Genomic DNA, 19,474 nt, shown 5'->3' on the forward strand with positions numbered 1-19,474 from the left:
CCTCGCCTGGAGCTGGACTCTGGCATCCCAAGCCTCGCCTCACCTACCATCAAGCACATGAAAACAAGAGGTACCGGACATGCCGATGAGTATAAACCCAGTATGATACAATCAATAACATATGAGAATTAAATTTTCAAATAGTTCATATAAATTCATAAAGATGCAATATAGTGCAATGCATGATCAGAAGTTGTGGGCTATCAATAAATCTCAAGATCAAGTGAATCATCTGGTCATAGGGTACCCAAGGATAGAGAATCTCCCAGCAATATCCACCGACTCATCCGCTCGAGGTGGGTTGCTGTGTTCTACGATCCCAAGACTATGGTGCGCCTATAGAGAGTGTTCAGGCTATAGTAGCGACCTCCGCATATACTATGCCAACTCAACTATAGCCCCATACGTCCAACAAATCAATATATCAAGGTGACCTCCGCCATATCAAATCTGAATCGACAATTGGCTCAATATGCAATGTAATGATGCAAATCAATGTCATCATTTCGATATCATAATAAACTCATCTCAATACAACAATCATCATCAAATCACAAATAATTCATCGAGCCATAGAATTTTCAATTTTAAAAAAAAATGATAATTTTACCTCGTATGTTACCGACCTTTCAAATACTACCAAAAAGAAATCGAAATGTATATTTGAGAAGTCTTGAACCTCTGAATTCTACTATAACTCAAGAATTTGATCATCTATCAAAACAGAGTTGTTTCTGTTCAAAATTCATAATTAATTCAATACTACTTCAAATCAAGATCCGCAAATTGGATATTCAAGAAAACTCAAATCCCAACAATTGTGTAAAGAAGTAATCCGTATCATTTCTTAACCGTAATATGCCATAAAAATATTTATTGAATTATTTTGTCAAACACGTGGCGTGCGTGCTAAAGAGTTAGCTCCTTTACTTTGCCCTTGTCTTCAATTCCATTTCTTTTCAAAATATCAATACATAAAATATACATAATCAATGATTTAAAGGAGCTAAAATCAATTGAATCTTCATTTATCATATACATAGCTCATGAGGTGCATTCAAAGGAAGAATCTACTTACAACCACTTGAAGATTTGATAATCTTAACACCTTGACAATAATCCTTGCTTCTAAACTCTTGAGGAGAAGAACTTCAAATCTCCAAGCAAAGATTAAGGCTTCAATCAAAGATTAATGTCTTGGAAGAAATTGGATTGAAGGAGAAATGAGGAACCCTAGCTCTAAACCGATGGAGAGGAATAAGAATGAGAATAAAATGATACAAAACCATTCCCCAATCTAATATATGCCATCCAAACCTCAAAACACGCTTCTTAACATGTGCTGGGCACGATGGCGCGATATCCGGTGCACCCGCGCGCCCCATGCTGCTCAACACCAAAAAATTTCAGCAACCGGCGTGCCATGGCGCCGGATCCTGCACGATGGCGCGTTGAATTCTGCCAAAAACGCATTTTTAACGTCCGAATTTGCAAATGTGGTCAACATGAAAGTTGTAGTCCTATGTCTTGGCTTGCATCTCCAATTGGCCTCATGTCATTTGAAGGTCTTAGTAAAGAGTTATGCTCAATCTCCCAACATGTGTCAGTTCAGGAACGACGATACACACGACACACTTCGGGCCACTTTTGTCTCATCTTCCCTAATGATTTGACCAAAACTCAGAACATGAAAGTTATAGCCTTATGTCTTATCTTTATAATGAAAGTAGCCTCACATCATTTGGATCAATATACAAAATATTATGCTAAAAACCACAACTATTGCCATATTTTTCATACCGTTTCTGCACTTCCATTACCTATTTAGCTCAAATTCAACCTTTGATTCTACCCATCCATTATCTATTCCATTCTATAACATTCATTACCATTCATACCATAACGTAAAGCCATAAACCATCACAACTACTGCCAAATTTTTTTTTTTCTAAATTCGTGCATTAAAATTCCTCCCCTCTAAAAATAGATTTCGTCCTCGAAATCAATCATCAATTTCAAGTCTAACATGTAATGATCAATACTGAAAATAAAACCGAGAATAGAAGCGTACTTCATTTGAATAACTCTGGATATTTATGTCTCATTTTATCTTCTAATTCCTTAGTTGCCTCCTCGACACCATGTCTGTTCCACTGTACTTTAATCAACGGTATTAATTTATTTCTGAGTTTCTTATCTTTTCTGTCTAGAATTTGAATCGATCTCTCAATGTAGCTCAAATTCTGATCTAACTCAACCTCATCGGGTGGAAGTACACGAGAAGGACCTGGATTATATTTCCTCAACATAGACAAATGAAAAACATTATGAACACCTGATAATGCAGGAGGAAGAGCTAATCTATAAGCCAAATCACCAACACGTTCCAAAATCTCATACGGACCTACAAATCTCGGTGATAATTTTCCTTTCTTTCCAAATCTAATTGTACCACGGAAAGGAGATATTTTCAGAAAAACTCTGTCACCTTTCTCAAAAATCAATGGTCGTCTCTTGATGTTCGCATACTTAGCCTGCCTATCCTGAGCAGCTCGCATACGACTATGAATCAATTTCACTTTCTCTGTCATATCTCTTATCATATCAGGTCCTACAATTGGTGCTTCAAATAAATCATCCCAATACAAAGGAGATCGACAGTTCCTACCATATAGTGCTTCAAATGGTGACATTCCAATGCTCACTTGATAACTGTTGTTATAAGAAAACTCGACAAGTGGTAACGAATCCTGCCAACCAATACAAAAATTCATCACTACAGCTCTCAGCATATCCTCTAATGTCTGAATAGTACGTTTTGACTGTCCGTCTGTCTGAGGATGATATGTGTACTCAAATGCAAACGAGTACCAAGAGCCTCTGGTAAACTCTGCCAAAAATGAGAAGAAAATCTGGGATCACGATCTGATACAATGGACTTAGGCACACCATGCAATCTCAAAACTTCTCTGATGTACAATCTGGCCATCTGATCATGCCTATATGTCATCTGATAAGGAATGAAACACGAATACTTGGTTAATCTGTCAACGATAACCCAAATTGCATCACAATCCCTCGACGACCTCGGCAATTTCGTGACAAAGTCCATGGTAATATGGTCCCACTTTCATTATGGAACTTTAAGGCTATGCAAAAGACCTCCTGGTCGCTTCCGTTCTGCTTTCACTTGTTGGCAATTCAAACAACAGAATACAAATTCTGCTATGTCAGATTTCATTCTTTTCCACCAAAATTGTTTCTTCAAGTCATTGTACATCTTTTTAGTTCCAGGGTGTACACTAAATTTACTACAATGAGCATCACGCAAAATCTGTATCCTCAATTCTGAAATATTAGGAACTACAATACGATCATTCACAAACAAAATACCCTCATTATTGACCTGAAATTCTGATCGATGTCCTGATCTGACGAGTTCAACTGATTTTTGAATGCTTTGATCTAACCTTTGGACCTCTTTAATTTTTACAAACAACTCTGGCTCTGCCTGAATCATAAATACTCTTACTGGTTGAGTATCTACAACAAAATCCAAACTAGAAAGACAACATTCTTCTACTATATCAAACACACTGCTAGTGATCAAGGACATATTGCATACTTTTCTGCTCAAAGCATCAACTGCTGCGTTCGACTTGCCTGGATAATATTTTATCTCGCAATCATAGTCTTTCAACAAGTCTAACCAATGCCTCTGTCTCATGTTCAACCCCGCTTGTGAAAAGAGGTATTTCAAACTCTTATGATCAGTGAATATCTCAAATGTCTCCCCATACAAGTAGTGACGCCAAATCTTTAGGGCAAAAACCACAGCTGTTAGTTCCAAGTCATGCACTGGGTATTTAGACTCATGTGGCTTCAATTGTCGTGCAGCATAGGCAACAACACGGCCATGCTGCATTAATACACAACCCAATCCTTTATGTGAAGCATCAGTGTGCACTGTAAATCCTCCTACACCTGATGGAATAGTCAGAACTGGAGCACTAGTCAATCTCTGCTTAAGTTCAACAAAACTAGCCTCACATGCCGGTGACCAAATAAATGGTACATTCTTTTGTGTCAGCTGGGTAATTGGTCTCGCAATCTGTGAGAATCCTTCAATAAATCTGCGATAATAGCATGCCAAACCCATAAAACTACGTACCTCAGGAATTGATGTCGGTCTAGACCAATTGATGACTGCCTCAACTTTACTCGGATCAACTGATATACCAGCACTCGAAATCACATGTCCAAGGAAAACCACTCTATCCAGCCAAAATTTGCATTTGGATAATTTAGCATACAACTTTTCAGTTCTCAAAATTTGCAAAACAGCTCTCAAGTGCTCGGCATACTCAAATTCAGATTTTGAATAAATAAGAATATCATCAATGAAGATCACAACAAATTTATCTATATACCGTTGAAACACACGATTCATCAAATTCATAAATACTGCAGGTGCATTGGTCAACCCAAAAGGCATAACCAAACATTCAAAATGTCCATACCTGGTACGAAAAGCAGTCTTAGGCACATCTGTCTCTCTAACTCTTAATTGATGATATCCGGATCTTAAATCAATCTTAGAATATACTGAAGAACCCTGCAACTGGTCAAAGAGATCATCAATCCTTGGCAAATGATACTTATTCTTTATTGTGGCTTTATTCAACTGTCTATAATCAACACAAAGCCACATTGACCCATCTTTCTTCTTTACGAATAAAACTGGAGCACCCCAATGTGAAACACTTGGTCTTATATATCCTTTAGCCAATAGATCCTCAAGTTGTTTCTTTAGTTCTTTAAGTTCAATTGGTGCCATCCTATAAGGAGCTCTAGAAATAGGCTGTGTACCTAGCATCAATTCAATGTTGAACTCAACCTCTCGGACTGGAGGAAATCCTGGAATTTCATCTGGAAATACATCTGAAAATTCACTAACAATTGGAATATCTGTCAATTTAGGTACTGACCTTGAAATATCAATTGCATAAACCAAGAAACATTCTGCTCCTTTCTGCAACAAATGATTCATGGACAAAAGAGATATGAAAGGAATCTTAGCTCGAGAACCCTTATCATAAAACGTCCAGTGATCTGTCATATAAGGCCTAAACTTAACAATATTCTGAAAACAATCTACATTAGCCCTGTATCTTGTCAACATGTCAATACCAACTATGCAGTCAAAATCAGAAATCTCCAATATAATACAATCAATCTCAATGACATTATCCTCATAACGAAATTCACAACCACTTATCATTTCAGCTGACCTCATCACTTTGCCCAGTGGAGTGGAAATAGATAATGTAGATGATAATGGCATAGAATGTAACGAATGCAATGTGACAAAGTGCTCAGATATGAAAGTATGTGATGCACCGGTATCCATCAAAACATAAACAGAATAACCAGAGAGAAAACAATTACCTGCAATGACATTATCTGGAGCATTATGTGCCTCATCCTCAGTGAGTGCAAAAACTCGGGCCTGTTGTCTAGGTGGTTGTCCTACCCTATGGCTACCACTCTGTTTGTTCTGATCTGACCGATTTGACTGCTGATAGGAATTAACTGTAGGAGTCTGGCGATTCTGGTGAGGTGTCTGTCTCGATGATCCCCTACTCTGAGATATATCACTGCCATGGTTAGGACACACTCGAGCATAGTGTCCCACTTGGTTACACAAGTGGCAAGCTCCCGAGACTCCTCTACACTGATCGGTATAATGTCTACCACCACACTGACCACAAGTCGGGCCTGAATAACCAGTGCTCTGAACTGAATCAGACTGTCTCGATCCACTAGAACTCGAAAAGTTACTGCCATGCCTCTAGCCCGAAACTGCTCTCTTATGTTGCCACTATTACTGCCACTATTACCCTGTTTGAATTGATTTCGATACTGTGGCTGTTGGGGTCGTTGCGAATACTGAGTACCTCTCTGTCTAATGATCCCGGTTTCAGCTCCCTTGGCTCGATCAAAAGCCTCAGCAAAAATGTTAGGCCTTCCGGTATTAACAAAGGTAAAGATATCAGGGTTAAGACCATTTATAAAGTGATCGACCTTAGCTTCTTCATCGGATGCTACATGAGGAGCAAATCTCAGTAAATTCGAGAACTTAGCAACATAGTCCTCAATATTCAGATTTCCCTGTTTTAAATTTGCAAACTCGGTTCCCCTATCTTTCCTGTAAGAGGTAGGATAGAAACGCTGATAAAATTCAGATTTAAAAATATCCCAGGTAACAATCGTACCTCGACCCTCTAATGATTTCTTTGTCATGATCCACCAACTTTTAGCAACATCTAATAACTGATGAACAACTAATTTGATTCTACGATCATCTGGATACTCAAGAGATTCAAATAATTGATCCATATTCTCCAACCAGTTATCCCACTCTAATGCATTCTCGGTACCCTTCAACATCGGTGGGTGCAAAGACTGAAATCTGGCTAACAGTATCTCCATCGGAGTCGGAGTTATATCCATCTGAGTATGAGTAGCACTGCCTTGATCTTGTGCCACTGGTATGTTCTGTCTAGGTCTACCACGACCTCTACCTTGAGTAGCCATGTCTGATGTACAATAGATCAACACATAAAAAATCAGAATATCATAATCATCTCAATCTTGTATCAATCATCTCTGGCTCTCGAGACTCAATAATCTCAAAAATCTCGAATAAAACTCAAGAATAGAGTATCTCAATTATGATCATGTATTTCACATTACGGCATAGTGAAAATGCTAGCAAAATTATCACATGATCAAAAAATTCAAACTGACTCGATCTACCATGTTCCCAAATATCTTACGCTCTGATACCACCTAATGTAGGGCCCCGGATCTGATATCTAATACTAATAATTATAAATGTAACAAACCAAACGATTTAGTAAAATATATAATTTGTTGTTCACAAACTGACATAAACATCTTCAAAACAATTTAAAGGTCTCAAAATTTTTTTTAATATAAGTTTCAACATGCCAAAATAAACTAGTGACCAAATTAATCCAAACATCATCAAATAGCTCCGAAGACCCGAGAATCCCACTCTAACTCGTATCTCCTCGCCTGGAGTTGGACTCTTGAATCCCAAGCCTCGCCTCACCTACCATCAAGCACATGAAAACAAGAGGTACCGGACATGCCGGTGAGTATTAACCCAGTATGATACAATCAATAACATATGAGAATTAAATTTTCAAAAAGTTCATATAAATTCATAAAGATGCAATATACTGCAATGCATGATCAGAAGCTGTGGGCTACCAATAAATCTCAAGATCAAGTGAATCATCTGGTCATAGGGTACCCAAGGATAGAGAATCTCCCAGCAATATCCACCGACTCATCCGCTCGAGGTGGGTTGCTGTGTTCTACGATCCCAAGACTATGGTGCGCCTATAGAGAGTGTTCAGGCCATAGCGGCGACCTCCGCATACACTATGCCAACTCAACTATAGCCCCATACGTCCAACAAATCAATATATCAAGGAAACCTCCGCCATATCAAATCTGAATCGACAATTGGCTCAATATGCAATGTAATGATGCAAATCGATGTCATCATTTCGATATCATATGTTACCGACCTTAACATACCTTTCAAATACTACCAAAAAGAGATCGAAATGTGTATTTGAGAAGTCTTGAACCTCTGAATTCTACTATAACTCAAGAATTTGATCATCTATCAAAACAGAGTAGTTTCTGTTCAAAATTCATAATTAATTCAATACTACTTCAAATCAAGATCCGCAAATTGGATATTCAAGAAAACTCAAATCCCAACAATTGTATAAAGAAGTAATCCGTATCATTTCTTTACCGTAATATGCCATAAAAACATTCTTTGAATCATTTTGTCAAACATGTGGCGTGCGTGCTAAAGAGTTAGCTCCTTTACTTTGCCCTTGTCTTCAATTCCATTTCTTTTCAAAATATCAATAAATACAATATACATAATCAATGATTTAAAGGAGCTAAAATCAATTGAATCTTTATTTATCATATACATAACTCATGAGATGCATTTAAAGGAAAAATCTACTTACAAACACTTGAAGATTTGATAATCTTAACACCTTGACAATAATCCTTGCTTCTAAACTCTTGAGGAGAAGAACTTCAAATCTCCAAGCAAAGATTAAGGCTTCAATCAAAGATTAATTGTAAGAACCCAGAATTTTCCGATCCGAAGCAAATCATGTAAGAGATTCGAACTTGAAATTTAACTCAAACCAAGCTTAACAACTTTCATTCTAACTATAAAACTTGAATGTTAACTTAGATTTTCAGTAAATTTAACTCAAGGAAGTGACTTCAAAGCTCGGAGACTGACTGAACGGGAGGCCAAGCTGCAAGTAACCGCATCCATCGAAGTATTGTCACTGGAGGAGTAAAACTCCAGCTCAAGGACTCGTTCTGTCAGCTCAAAACAGCTCAACCAAGCTTGTCCTAACAAGACAAAAATGGAGCTATAAGTTGAGCCAAGAGTTTGGACAAGTTAAATGTGCAGGAAATAATCTTTGCGTTAAACCATGGAGGAGCTGCGGGAGAAGCTAAGGGCTAGGACATCTTTAATATGCAAAGAATGACCCTTGATGCTTGGCATGCCTTTGACCACCATAATGAGCACAATAAATTCTTTCTTGGGAGACAAGGTTTTGGCCATGGGCTAGATGAGGGGATAAGTTTTGGCCTATAAATATGAGACACCATGCATTGCAAAACCTCACAAAAACCAAGCAAGAAATTCGGTTTCCCCTTCCCCCACTCTACAAAGCTTTCGGCCGAAATTCAAGAACAAGGAGGAGCTCGTGCGGTTCAAGTGTTCGAGTTTCTACGTCAATGTGCTGTTGAAGTAAAGATGGTAATCGAAAAGAATACGTCAAAGTGCTGCAGAATTTTCGAGAGGCAAGGTGCCAAAGTTTAGATATTCAGTTCTACCTTCAATATACTGTAAGTGGGCTTTTGATATATATTCGTTTGTATTTTTAAAATTGAATATGTACATCAGGACATGCATGTATGTGTGTCTTCATTTTCGAAAATTGCTATCTGTTTTGTTTAAAATTTCGATCGATTATGTGTTCTCTTCTACGCTTCGAATTCCTTTGATTCCGCTGTGTCTGTCCGAAAAATCTGAACTCCGAAAAATCTGATAAGTTCTGTCTGTTGTCTCTGAATTTTGTGTACACTGTTACGATTTGAATGTGAAATGGGACGAGAATTGTGATTCTGGCCCCCAATGGTGGGTATAAAACCATTTTCGTTTGGCCCCCAATGGTGGGTATAAAACAGTTTCTGTCTGGCCCCCACCGATGGGTATAAAACCGAGTTCTGGCCTCACCCCTTAGAGGACTAACATATTGGGGACAATTTGACCATGAAAATGGGATGAGTAACAGTGTTGTGTCTGTTCTGTCCGAAATATCTGATTTGCTTTTAAACTATTTCGAATCATCTGAAAAAAAACTTTGTCTTTTGTTCGATTCGTTTCTGTATGATGAGTTAACAATAATAAGATTTGAAAGATTGTTAAAGAACTGTTTAAAGATTAAAGATCTATATGTTCATTGAAAATCGATCGACCCCCACTTGCTGAGTGTTTTCCAACACACTCACCCCTTACAAATTTCAGATAAAAATGAAGAACAACTGAATGAGGAGGAGCGGGAAGCGTTCTGGGATCAAGATTGGGATTTTTATTCTTTTCCTTTGTTTAGTTTCCGCAATTGCAACTCTGATGTAGTTTGTTTCTATTCTATTGTCAATGTAAAGACAATATTTAATTTATGAAAAAGACTGATTTTTTTGGCATTTCGATACGAGGCTTAATTGTTTTCAAATAATTGTTAAACAATGACGGATGCCACCTACGTTTCGGACACGGGGCGTGACATTTAAGTGGTATTAGAGCCGCCGGGTTCATAATCCCGCTGGGATTTTGAACGAAAAAATTTGACGTAGTCAAATTTTGGCAAAAGCCTAGTGCAATCCTATCTAAATCCAACATTCAGCCTTTCCGAAAATTTTCCTTAAGAAATTCAAAAATCTAGCCCTTCAATCATTCCGAAATTTCTTAGTATCGAAAACTTTCAACAATAACTTTGTTTTTGTACCTTTCTATCTTTTATACGATTCTGATGCCTTACTTCCATTTTTATCCTAGGAAATGGCTGCTCCACGTACTCGCGCTCAGGCTGCTCTTCGTATGCGTCAGCTTACCATAGATAATCAAGCTAGGGAGATTGCGACTCTGAAAGCACAACTGGCTAGGGAGAAACTGGAAAAACAGGAGCTTAGTGAGATTAGGCACATACTGGAGACCGACGTGCAGCGACTTACTCATCATTTGGACTTGGCTGAGAGCCAACTTCTACATATACCGACTGATTCAGCTTGCATCGCGCGCTTAGCTTCACTCAACAGGGAGTTACTGGAGAGAGTAGAGTTAGAACGAGGACGTGCTACGCAGGCCCGCCAGCGCCAAGAGGAGTTCAACGCCAAACAAGACCGGTACATTTCGAAGCTTCACGGCACTATGGACAGACTTCAAGAGCAGAACAACTACCTAAATTTAGTGATAGAGAACATGGAGGAAGAGGAGGTAGCACCGATGGAAGTGGCCGAAGACGACAGTGCCAGTGACAGCGACGGCGGAGAGATGTTCGATTAGATTAGCATTATAATAAAATGTCTGGACTGTAGTAAACTTGTGACTGGAAAAATATTATGTGTACCAAATTATTTTGAAACTTGCTATTATCTTTCTATTGCATATTTAAAATTTGATGAGTATCTTATTTATAAAATTTTTTTTATCTTATAGGAAGACAACATGGACTTTCAAAGCATTATAAATGAACTTCAGAAACAACTTCAGGAAAAGGAGTCAGAAATTAAAACACTAAAAGAAAAAAATGAAAAACTCGAAAGAGATAACTACCAGTTGGATAGGAATAACGTATGTATGATGGAGGATCTTCGTGACGCTAGAGTTGAAGAGAAGAAACTACGCGAAGACGTTAGACGTTTCGCTGCTTATCATCTAGAGTCGGAGCGTCAACACGAGATCACCAAGCAAGAGTTGAAGAAAGCGCAAGATAGAATTTTTACGCTCGAAATCCGGGGTAATAGTCTCCTCAAAACGCAGCGCCGTCTTGAAGAACGAATCGGGGAGCAAGAAATCGATGAAAAAGTAAGCCAATCAACAATACAAGAACTACAGGATCAAGTAAACAACCTTGATCACCACAACACACAACTGCAGAATTACATTGAGCACCTACAAAATGAAATGGTCAACATGGAAGAACTCATGGGACAACTAGAAGAAAACCCGATGGAAGAAGAAGTTAACGAGGCTGTAGGAGACGGAGAAGTTATAGACGAGTAGAGAGAGGACTCTAGATTAGGCATTGGTTGTATTAAGAATTATTTAATTAATCATTTGTTTTGAAACTTTTGATTGTAATTTCAAAATTTAATGAAATTATTTTGATTTTACATTATGGTGAAATAAATTAATAAAATATATGTTGTAGGATATGGCAGGCAGACCACCCCGAAATAACCGTAACCCTCGTGGCACCAACCAAGATGAAAACCCACCACCACCTCCGAGAGTAAATCTCAGTCAAGAAGATATGATGGCGATAGCTACTATCGTAGCAGCGACGTTGCAAGGATTCGTGAACCCATTGGCTAATGCTATTCAACCACCTCAAGAACCACAACCGCGTGGGATTAAATACCATTATGAATCCCTCCGAAGAAATTGAGTTCCAACTTTCGATGGGAACCCAGACCCAGAAGTCAGCCACAACTGGCTCAAAAATATCGAATCACAACTACACCTACTTGAAGTGCCTGAAGAATTGAGAGTAGAGGTTGTAACACCGTTTCTTGAAGACAGAGCGCGAAAATGGTGGGAAACTGTGTCACCATCTCTAGCTGAAGTAGAAGAGATCACGTGGCAAAATTTTAAGAGGGAGTTTTTGAAACAATACTACCCAGCCGAATTTTGTCTGCAGAAGTTAAGCGAATTTGAGAACTTCAAGCAGACCCCAGACATGACGGTAATGGAATACACTTCGAGATTCAATGATCTGGGAACCTATGTCCCAACGATCATGTCAGATGAAACGTTAAAAATGCAACGCTTTAAAAAAGGACTCAACAGCCGGATTCAGTCAGCATTGGCAGTATTCAAGCCAAACAGTTTTGCGGATTTGATGGGCGCTGCAATGAGCGCAGAAACAAATATCAAACGTCGCGAGGAAGAGAACAAGAACAAAAGACCAATGGTCAATCAACCTACTCAGAATGGTCCCAATTTTAAGAAACCAAACTATTCAGGTGGGCCTTTGCAAAGAAGTTCTGGCAATACTAGCAACAGGGAAGGGAAGTGGTGCGACACCTGTAAGCAGTATCATACCAGGGAATGTTATCGGAAGACAGGTGCATGTTTCAAGTGTGGACAAGTGGGTCATCGAATTAAATAATGTCCGGAAAACAAAGAAAAAGGGGCGGGACCCAGAAAGCAAAATGAGAACAAGACCAATGCTAGGGTGTATGCAATCACCCAAGAGGAAGCTGATAACACCAACGAGGTGGTAGTAGGTACTATACTACTCAATGACATACCTGCATATAATTTGTTTGATTGTGGTGCTACGCACTCGTTTATGTCTAGAAGATTTGCTAAGAAGCTTAAACTTGAACATAATATTATTAGTGAACCATTAAGAGTGGCAACACCGGCAAACAAAATAATTGAGACACACAAAGTGCATCGAAACTGTAAGATTTGTATCAACAAACAATTGTTTGAAGCAGAATTGATTCAACTCAATATGGTTGAGTTTGACATCATTCTTGGAATGGACTAGTTAGCTAAAAACCATGCCATAGTAGACTGTCAAAGGAAAAATATCAGACTTCAGACTCCGACTAAAGAGAAAATCATATATCACGGAAAATCCAAAGAAAGAAAATCTCTGTTATCTGCCTCACAAACCTGGAAGGCCATAAAAGGAGGAGAAGAGATTTATCTGGCAATGATCAATGAAGTCAAAAGAGAGGAGATTCCAAAGATGGAAGATATACCGATTGTTCAAGAATTTCCAGATGTTTTTTCCGAAGATTTACCGGGTGAGATACCCGATAGAGAAGTAGAATTTGAAATCAACTTGGTCCCTGGTGTTGCACCCATATCAAAGGCACCATACCGAATGGCTCCAACAGAATTGAAAGAGTTAAAATAACAACTTCAGGAGTTACTGGACAAAAATCAGGTCTGTCCTAGTGCATCCCTGTGGGGAGCCCCAGTGCTATTCGTGAAGAAAAAGGACAGAATCATGAGACTATGTATTGACTACCGGGAGTTAAACAAGATCACCATAAAGAATAAGTACCCACTCCCGAGAATAGATGATCTTTTCGATCAGTTTTCTGAAAACTAGATCTGAGATCTGGTTACCACCAGGTGAAGGTCAAAGCCGATGATATCCCTAAAACTACGTTCAGGACGAGATATGGACATTACGAATTCACAGTAATGCCTTTTGGCCTAACAAATGCTCCTGCAGCATTCATGGACCTGATGAACCGGGTATTTAAACCATACCTCGACAAATTTGTGGTTGTTTTTATAGATGATATCCTTGTGTACTCATCAAGTGAAGAAGAACACAGAGAACATCTATGTCTCACTTTGCAGACACTGCGAGAAAAGGAACTATATGCCAAATTCAAGAAGTGTGAATTTTGGTTAAAAAGTGTGGCACTCTTAGGTCATATAATTTCTGAATTAGGGGTGTCAGTAGACCCTAAGAAGGTAGAGGCAATCAAGGATTGGCCACAACCAAGGACAGTGACTGAAGTAAGAAGTTTTCTGGGATTAGCAGGCTACCATAGAAAATTTGTGGAAGGATTTTCTTCTATAGCCATTCCACTCACCAAACTTACTCAGAAAAATTCGAAATTTATTTGGGATGAAGCATGTGAAAGAAGTTTTGAAACTCTGAAGACGAAACTCGCATCCACACCGGTACTAGTTCTTCCCGAGGATGGTAAGAATTTCACTGTATACAGTGACGCTTCAAAGGGAGGATTAGGATGTGTACTTATGCAAGAGGGTCAGGTAATCGCTTATGCCTCACGACAACTAAAACCATATGAGCAGAATTACCCCACTCATGACTTGGAGTTAGCCGCAGTAGTATTTGCGCTTAAAATCTGGAGGCACTACCTTTATGGAGTAAAATGCGAAGTTTTTACTGATCACCAAAGCCTCAAGTACATTTTCACCCAAAAGGAATTAAACATGAGGCAAAGAAGGTGGATGGAACTTCTCAAGGACTATGATTTGTCAATCAATTATCATCCGGGTAAGGCAAATAAGGTGGCAGATACGTTGAGTCGAAGGAACCCTGGAAATGTGAGCTTATCTTCACTATTAGTACAACAAGGCCTCCGAGAGACCATCAAGTTGAAGCAGAGTCAAGACACCTCTGTCCTTAAAATGAAAGAACAAATCCAAGAAGGAAAAGTTCCAGAATTTCAAATTGATGAAAATGGTATACTCTGGATGAAAGGACGATTGTACGTGCCAGACATCGACGAAATTCGAGAAGAAGTAATGGCCGAGGCACATAAGTCAAGATTCTCAGCACATCCAGGAAGTACCAAAATGTATAGAGACTTGAAGAATAATTACTGGTGGAACGGAATGAAGAAAGACGTGTATGTCTTTGTTTCCAAGTGCCTAACCTGTCAACAAGTCAAGGCAGAACATCAACGGCCTGGAGGGCTTTTACAGCCATTGGAAATACCAACATGGAAGTGGGACAATATCTCCATGGACTTTGTAGTCGGACTACCAAGATCAAGGCAAGGCCACGATGGAATCTGGGTAATCGTTGACAGATTGACCAAGTCTGCACATTTCTTACCGGTGCGGATGACTTACAACCTGGATAAACTCGCTACCTTGTACATGGACAACATAGTGAGACTACACGGAGTTCCGACAAGCATACTGTCTGACAGAAATTCAAGATTTGTATCAAGAGCTTGGAAAAGTTTCCAAAAGACTATGGGGACCAAGGTTACTCTCAGCACGGCATATCATCCTCAGGCGGATGGCCAAACTGAAAGGACAATTCAAACACTCGAGGATATGTTGAGGGCATGTGCACTGGATTTTTTCGGAAATTTGAGCGAACAGTTACCCCTTACAGAATTCGCCTATAACAACAGCTATCACAGTAGCATCAAGATGGCTCCGTATGAAGCTTTGTATGGTAGAAAGTGTAGGTCGCCTCTATATTGGGACGAAGTCGGAGAAAAAGCTGTTACCGGACCAGAGCTTGTTCAATTAACCGTTGACAAAGTAGCCATAATCAAGGAAAGACTCAAGGCAGCCCAAGATAGACAAAAAAGCTGGGCCGATCTGAAGAGAAGACCCTTACAGTTGGAAATTGGTGAAAAAGCTTACGTCAAGGTCTCCCCCATGAAAGGAGTAGTTCGGTTCAGTAAATCCGGAAAGCTAAATCCGAGACAATCTTATACGTTAAAGTGCAGTGGTCAAATCATACCGAAAGAGAGGCCACTTGGGAGCTTGATGAGAAAATGCGCTCACAATACCCTTATTTAATCACAAGCTCCAAGTGATCCAAGTTTTGAGGACGAAACTTTCAATAAGGAGGGAGGGATGTGAGAACCCAGAATTTTCCGATCCGAAGCAAATCATGTAAGAGATTAGAACTTGAAATTTAACTCAAACTAAGCTTAACAACTTTCATTCTAACTATAAAACTTGAATGTTAACTTAGATTTTCAGTAAATTTAACTCGAGGAAGTGAGTTCAAAGCTCGGAGACTGACTCAACAGGAGGCCAAGCTGCAAGTAACCGCATCCATTGAAGTATTGTCACTGGAGGAGTAAAACTCCAGCTCAAGGACTCGTTCTGTCAGCTCAAAACAGCTCAACCAAGCTTGTCCTAACAAGACAAAAAGGGAGCTATAAGTTGAGCCAAGAGTTTGGACAAGTTAAATGTGCAGGAAATAACCTTTGCGTTAAACCATGGAGGAGCTGCGGGAGGAGCTAAGGGCTAGGACATCTTTATTATGCAAAGAATAACCCTTGATGCTTGGCATGCCTTTGACCACCATAATGAGCACAATAAATTCTTTCTTGGGAGACAAGGTTTCGGCCATGGGCTAGATGAGGGGACAGGTTTTGGCCTATAAATATGAGACACCATGCATTGCAAAACCTCACAAAAACCAAGCAAGAAATTCGGTTTCCCCTTCCCCCACTCTACAAAGCTTTCGGCCGAAATTCAAGAACAAGGAGGAGCTCGTGCGGTTCAAGTGTTCGAGTTTCTACGTCGATGTGCTACTGAAGTAAAGATAGTAATCGAAAACAATACGTCAAAGTGCTGCAGAATTTTGAGAGGCAAGGTGCCCAAGTTTACAAATTCGGTTCTACCTTCAATATACTGTAAGTGGGCTTTTGATATATATTCGTTTGTATTTTTGAACTTGAATATGTATGTCAGGACATGCATGTATGCGTGTCTTCATTTTCGAAAATTGCTATCTGTTTTGTTTAAAATTTCGATCGATTATGTGTTCTCTTCTACGCTTCGAATTCCTTTGATTCCGCTGTGTCTGTCTGAAAATCTGAACTGCGAAAAATCTGATAAGTTCTGTCTGTTGTCTTTGAATTTTGTGTACACTGTTACGAGTCGAATGTGAAATGGGACGAAAATTGTGATTCTTGCCCCCAATGGTGGGTATAAAACTATTTTCGTTTGGCCCCCAATGGTGGGTATAAAACCATTTCTGTCTGGCCCCCACCGATGGGTATAAAACCAAGTTCTGGCCTCACCCCTTAGAGAACTAACATATTTGGGACAATTTGACCATGGAAATGAGATGAGTAACAGTGTTGTGTCTGTTCTGTCCGAAATATCTGATTTGCTTCTAAACTATTTCGAATCATCTGAAAAAAAACTTTGTCTTTTGTTCGATTCGTTTCTGTATGATGAGTTAAAAATAATAAGATTTGAAAGATTGTTAAAGAACTGTTTAAAGATTAAAGATCTATATGTATCATTGAAAATCGATCGACCCCCACTTGCTGAGTGTTTCCCAACACACTCACCCCTTACAAATTTCAGATAAAAATGAAGAACAACTGAATGAGGAGGAGCAGGAAGCGTTCTGGGGATGGTGATCGAAAGGCGAGATCAAGATTGGGATTTTTATTCTTATCCTTTGTTTAGTTTCCGCAATTGCAACTCTGATGTAGTTTGTTTCTATTCTATTGTCAATGTAAAGACAATTTTATGAATAAGACTGATTTTTTTGGCATTTCGATACGAGGCTTAATTGTTTTCAAATAATTGTTAAACAATGCCGGATGTCACCTACGCTTCGGACATGGGGCGTGAAATTAATTTCTTGGAAGAAATTGGATTGAAGGAGAAACGAGGAACCCTAGCTCTAAACCGATGGAGAGGAATAAGAATGAGAATAAAATGATACAAAACCATTCCCCAATCTAATATATGCCATCCAAACCTCAAAAGACGCTTTTTAACATGTGCTGGGCGTGGTGGCGCGAGGCGCACCCGCGCGCCCCATGCTGCTCAACACCAAAAAATTTCAGCAATCGGCGCACCATGGCGCCGGATCCTGCGCGATGGCGCGTTGAATTCTGCCAAAAATGCATTTTTAACGTCCGAAATTGAAAAAGTGGTCCTCATGAAAGTTGTAGCCCTATGTCTTGGCTTGCATCTCCAATTAGCCTCATGTCATTTGATGTTCTGAGTAAAGAGTTATGCTCAATCTCACAACATGTGTCAGTGCAGGAACGACGATACACACGACACATTTCGGGCCACTTTTGTCTCGTCTTCCCTAATGATTTGACCAAAACTCAAAACATGAAAGTTATAGTCTTATGCCTTATCTTTATAATGAAAGTAGCCTCACATAATTTGGATCAATATAGAAAACATTATGCTAAAAACTACTACTACTGCCATATTTTTCATACCGTTTCTGCACTTCCATTACCTATTTTGCTCAAATTCAACCTTTCATTCTACCCATCCATTATCTATTCCTTTCTCTAACATTCATTACAATTCATACCATAACATAAAGCCATAAACCATCACAACTACTGCCACAACTTTTTTTTTAAATTTGGGCATTACACTAAGGAACCTGTTAGAATCAATCCACCATCCCCATGCACAAGAGGAACCACGCTCCCACGCTAGCACCGCAAGGATGCCAACTTGCGGCCCTCCTCCTTCACGCGACCGATCTGTACCAGGGGTGGTACCATCAGCCCTCAAGCCTTTCCTCAGCCACGGCTCAAACCCCATATGGTCTGGTTCAGGCCTTGGATCGTCCCTCAAGCCATCGACTCCATTCTTGTCTCCCGATCTGCACCAAACGAGCCTCTCCTTGCCACAACTCACGATCTAAAACCCAAACTCCTTAAGTCTCGACTCCAGCACCACAACCCCTATCTCATGACAAGTCTCAGTCCCCTAGCAACGAAACTACCACAGACCTTGCAGCAAATCAGAAAAACGTGAGTGGTGATAGTTGAAAATGCATAAACAAAGCAAAACCAATAAATCCTTGTGTGCAGCTGTTGGATCGAAAGTTTTTACATGATATAACACACATTTAACATAGTATAGCATGAATGATACAAAAAGAAGAATATGCTTGGAGAGAAAAAACGATGTGAGGGAACCCAGATGAATTTTTGTACGCAAAAACAAGTGACCACCGAAGCTTTCCTCGAAGAAGTGCTCTGAAATCGAGAGAACAATGTAGCTGGGGGAGATGTCGGCCATGTAGATAATATAGGTTTAGGTTAAGGAGTGGGCTAATGTTAATTAAATAATAATCAAAAGTTTAATGGGCCCTTATTTTTTTATTAAAGGTTCAAAAAGATATTTAAGCCCAATAAGCTTAAAAGTAGGCCCATTAAATCCAAAAAATAAAATCATGCGGGTAAAATACCCACCAAAATCCTATTTTCAAAAAATACATTTAAAAACACCTTATATTAATTAATTAAAATAAATCATGTAATAAAGTAATTTTCCCAAAAATTCTCCGGTCTCCATTCCTCGTTCGAGCGTGAAATGCTCCTAGAAACCCTAATGCATGAATTATGCATAAAAATAAAAATCCTAGATTGCATGTATTCAGGTTACGTGCATTAAATTGCTGCACTTTACAACTCTCCCCCCCCCCCCACCCCCCCAAACAAAATTTCGTCCTCGAAATTTAGAACGTATCGAATATGTAGAGCCCAAATTCAGTACACATAAAACCCATGAATTTATTTAATTTTTAAATTATTTATTTAAGTTTAAAATGATTTTAGAGATGAATAA

General features: G+C 39.2%; 1 protein-coding gene across 1 annotated transcript; it reads left to right on the top strand.

Annotated features, from left to right (window-relative positions):
* The first annotated feature begins 11,684 nt into the window (after positions 1–11,684).
* On the top strand, positions 11,685–13,301 carry LOC142550071 (uncharacterized). The gene is made up of 3 exons (XM_075659311.1): positions 11,685–11,775; positions 11,842–12,518; positions 12,927–13,301. Exons 1-3 carry the CDS (start codon positions 11,685–11,687, stop codon positions 13,299–13,301), a joined length of 1,143 nt encoding a protein of 380 aa, XP_075515426.1.
* The last annotated feature ends 6,173 nt before the right edge of the window (positions 13,302–19,474 follow it).

The sequence above is a fragment of the Primulina tabacum genome, chromosome 6, assembly GCF_025594145.1.
Source record: "Primulina tabacum isolate GXHZ01 chromosome 6, ASM2559414v2, whole genome shotgun sequence".
NCBI classification, from domain to species: domain Eukaryota; kingdom Viridiplantae; phylum Streptophyta; class Magnoliopsida; order Lamiales; family Gesneriaceae; genus Primulina; species Primulina tabacum.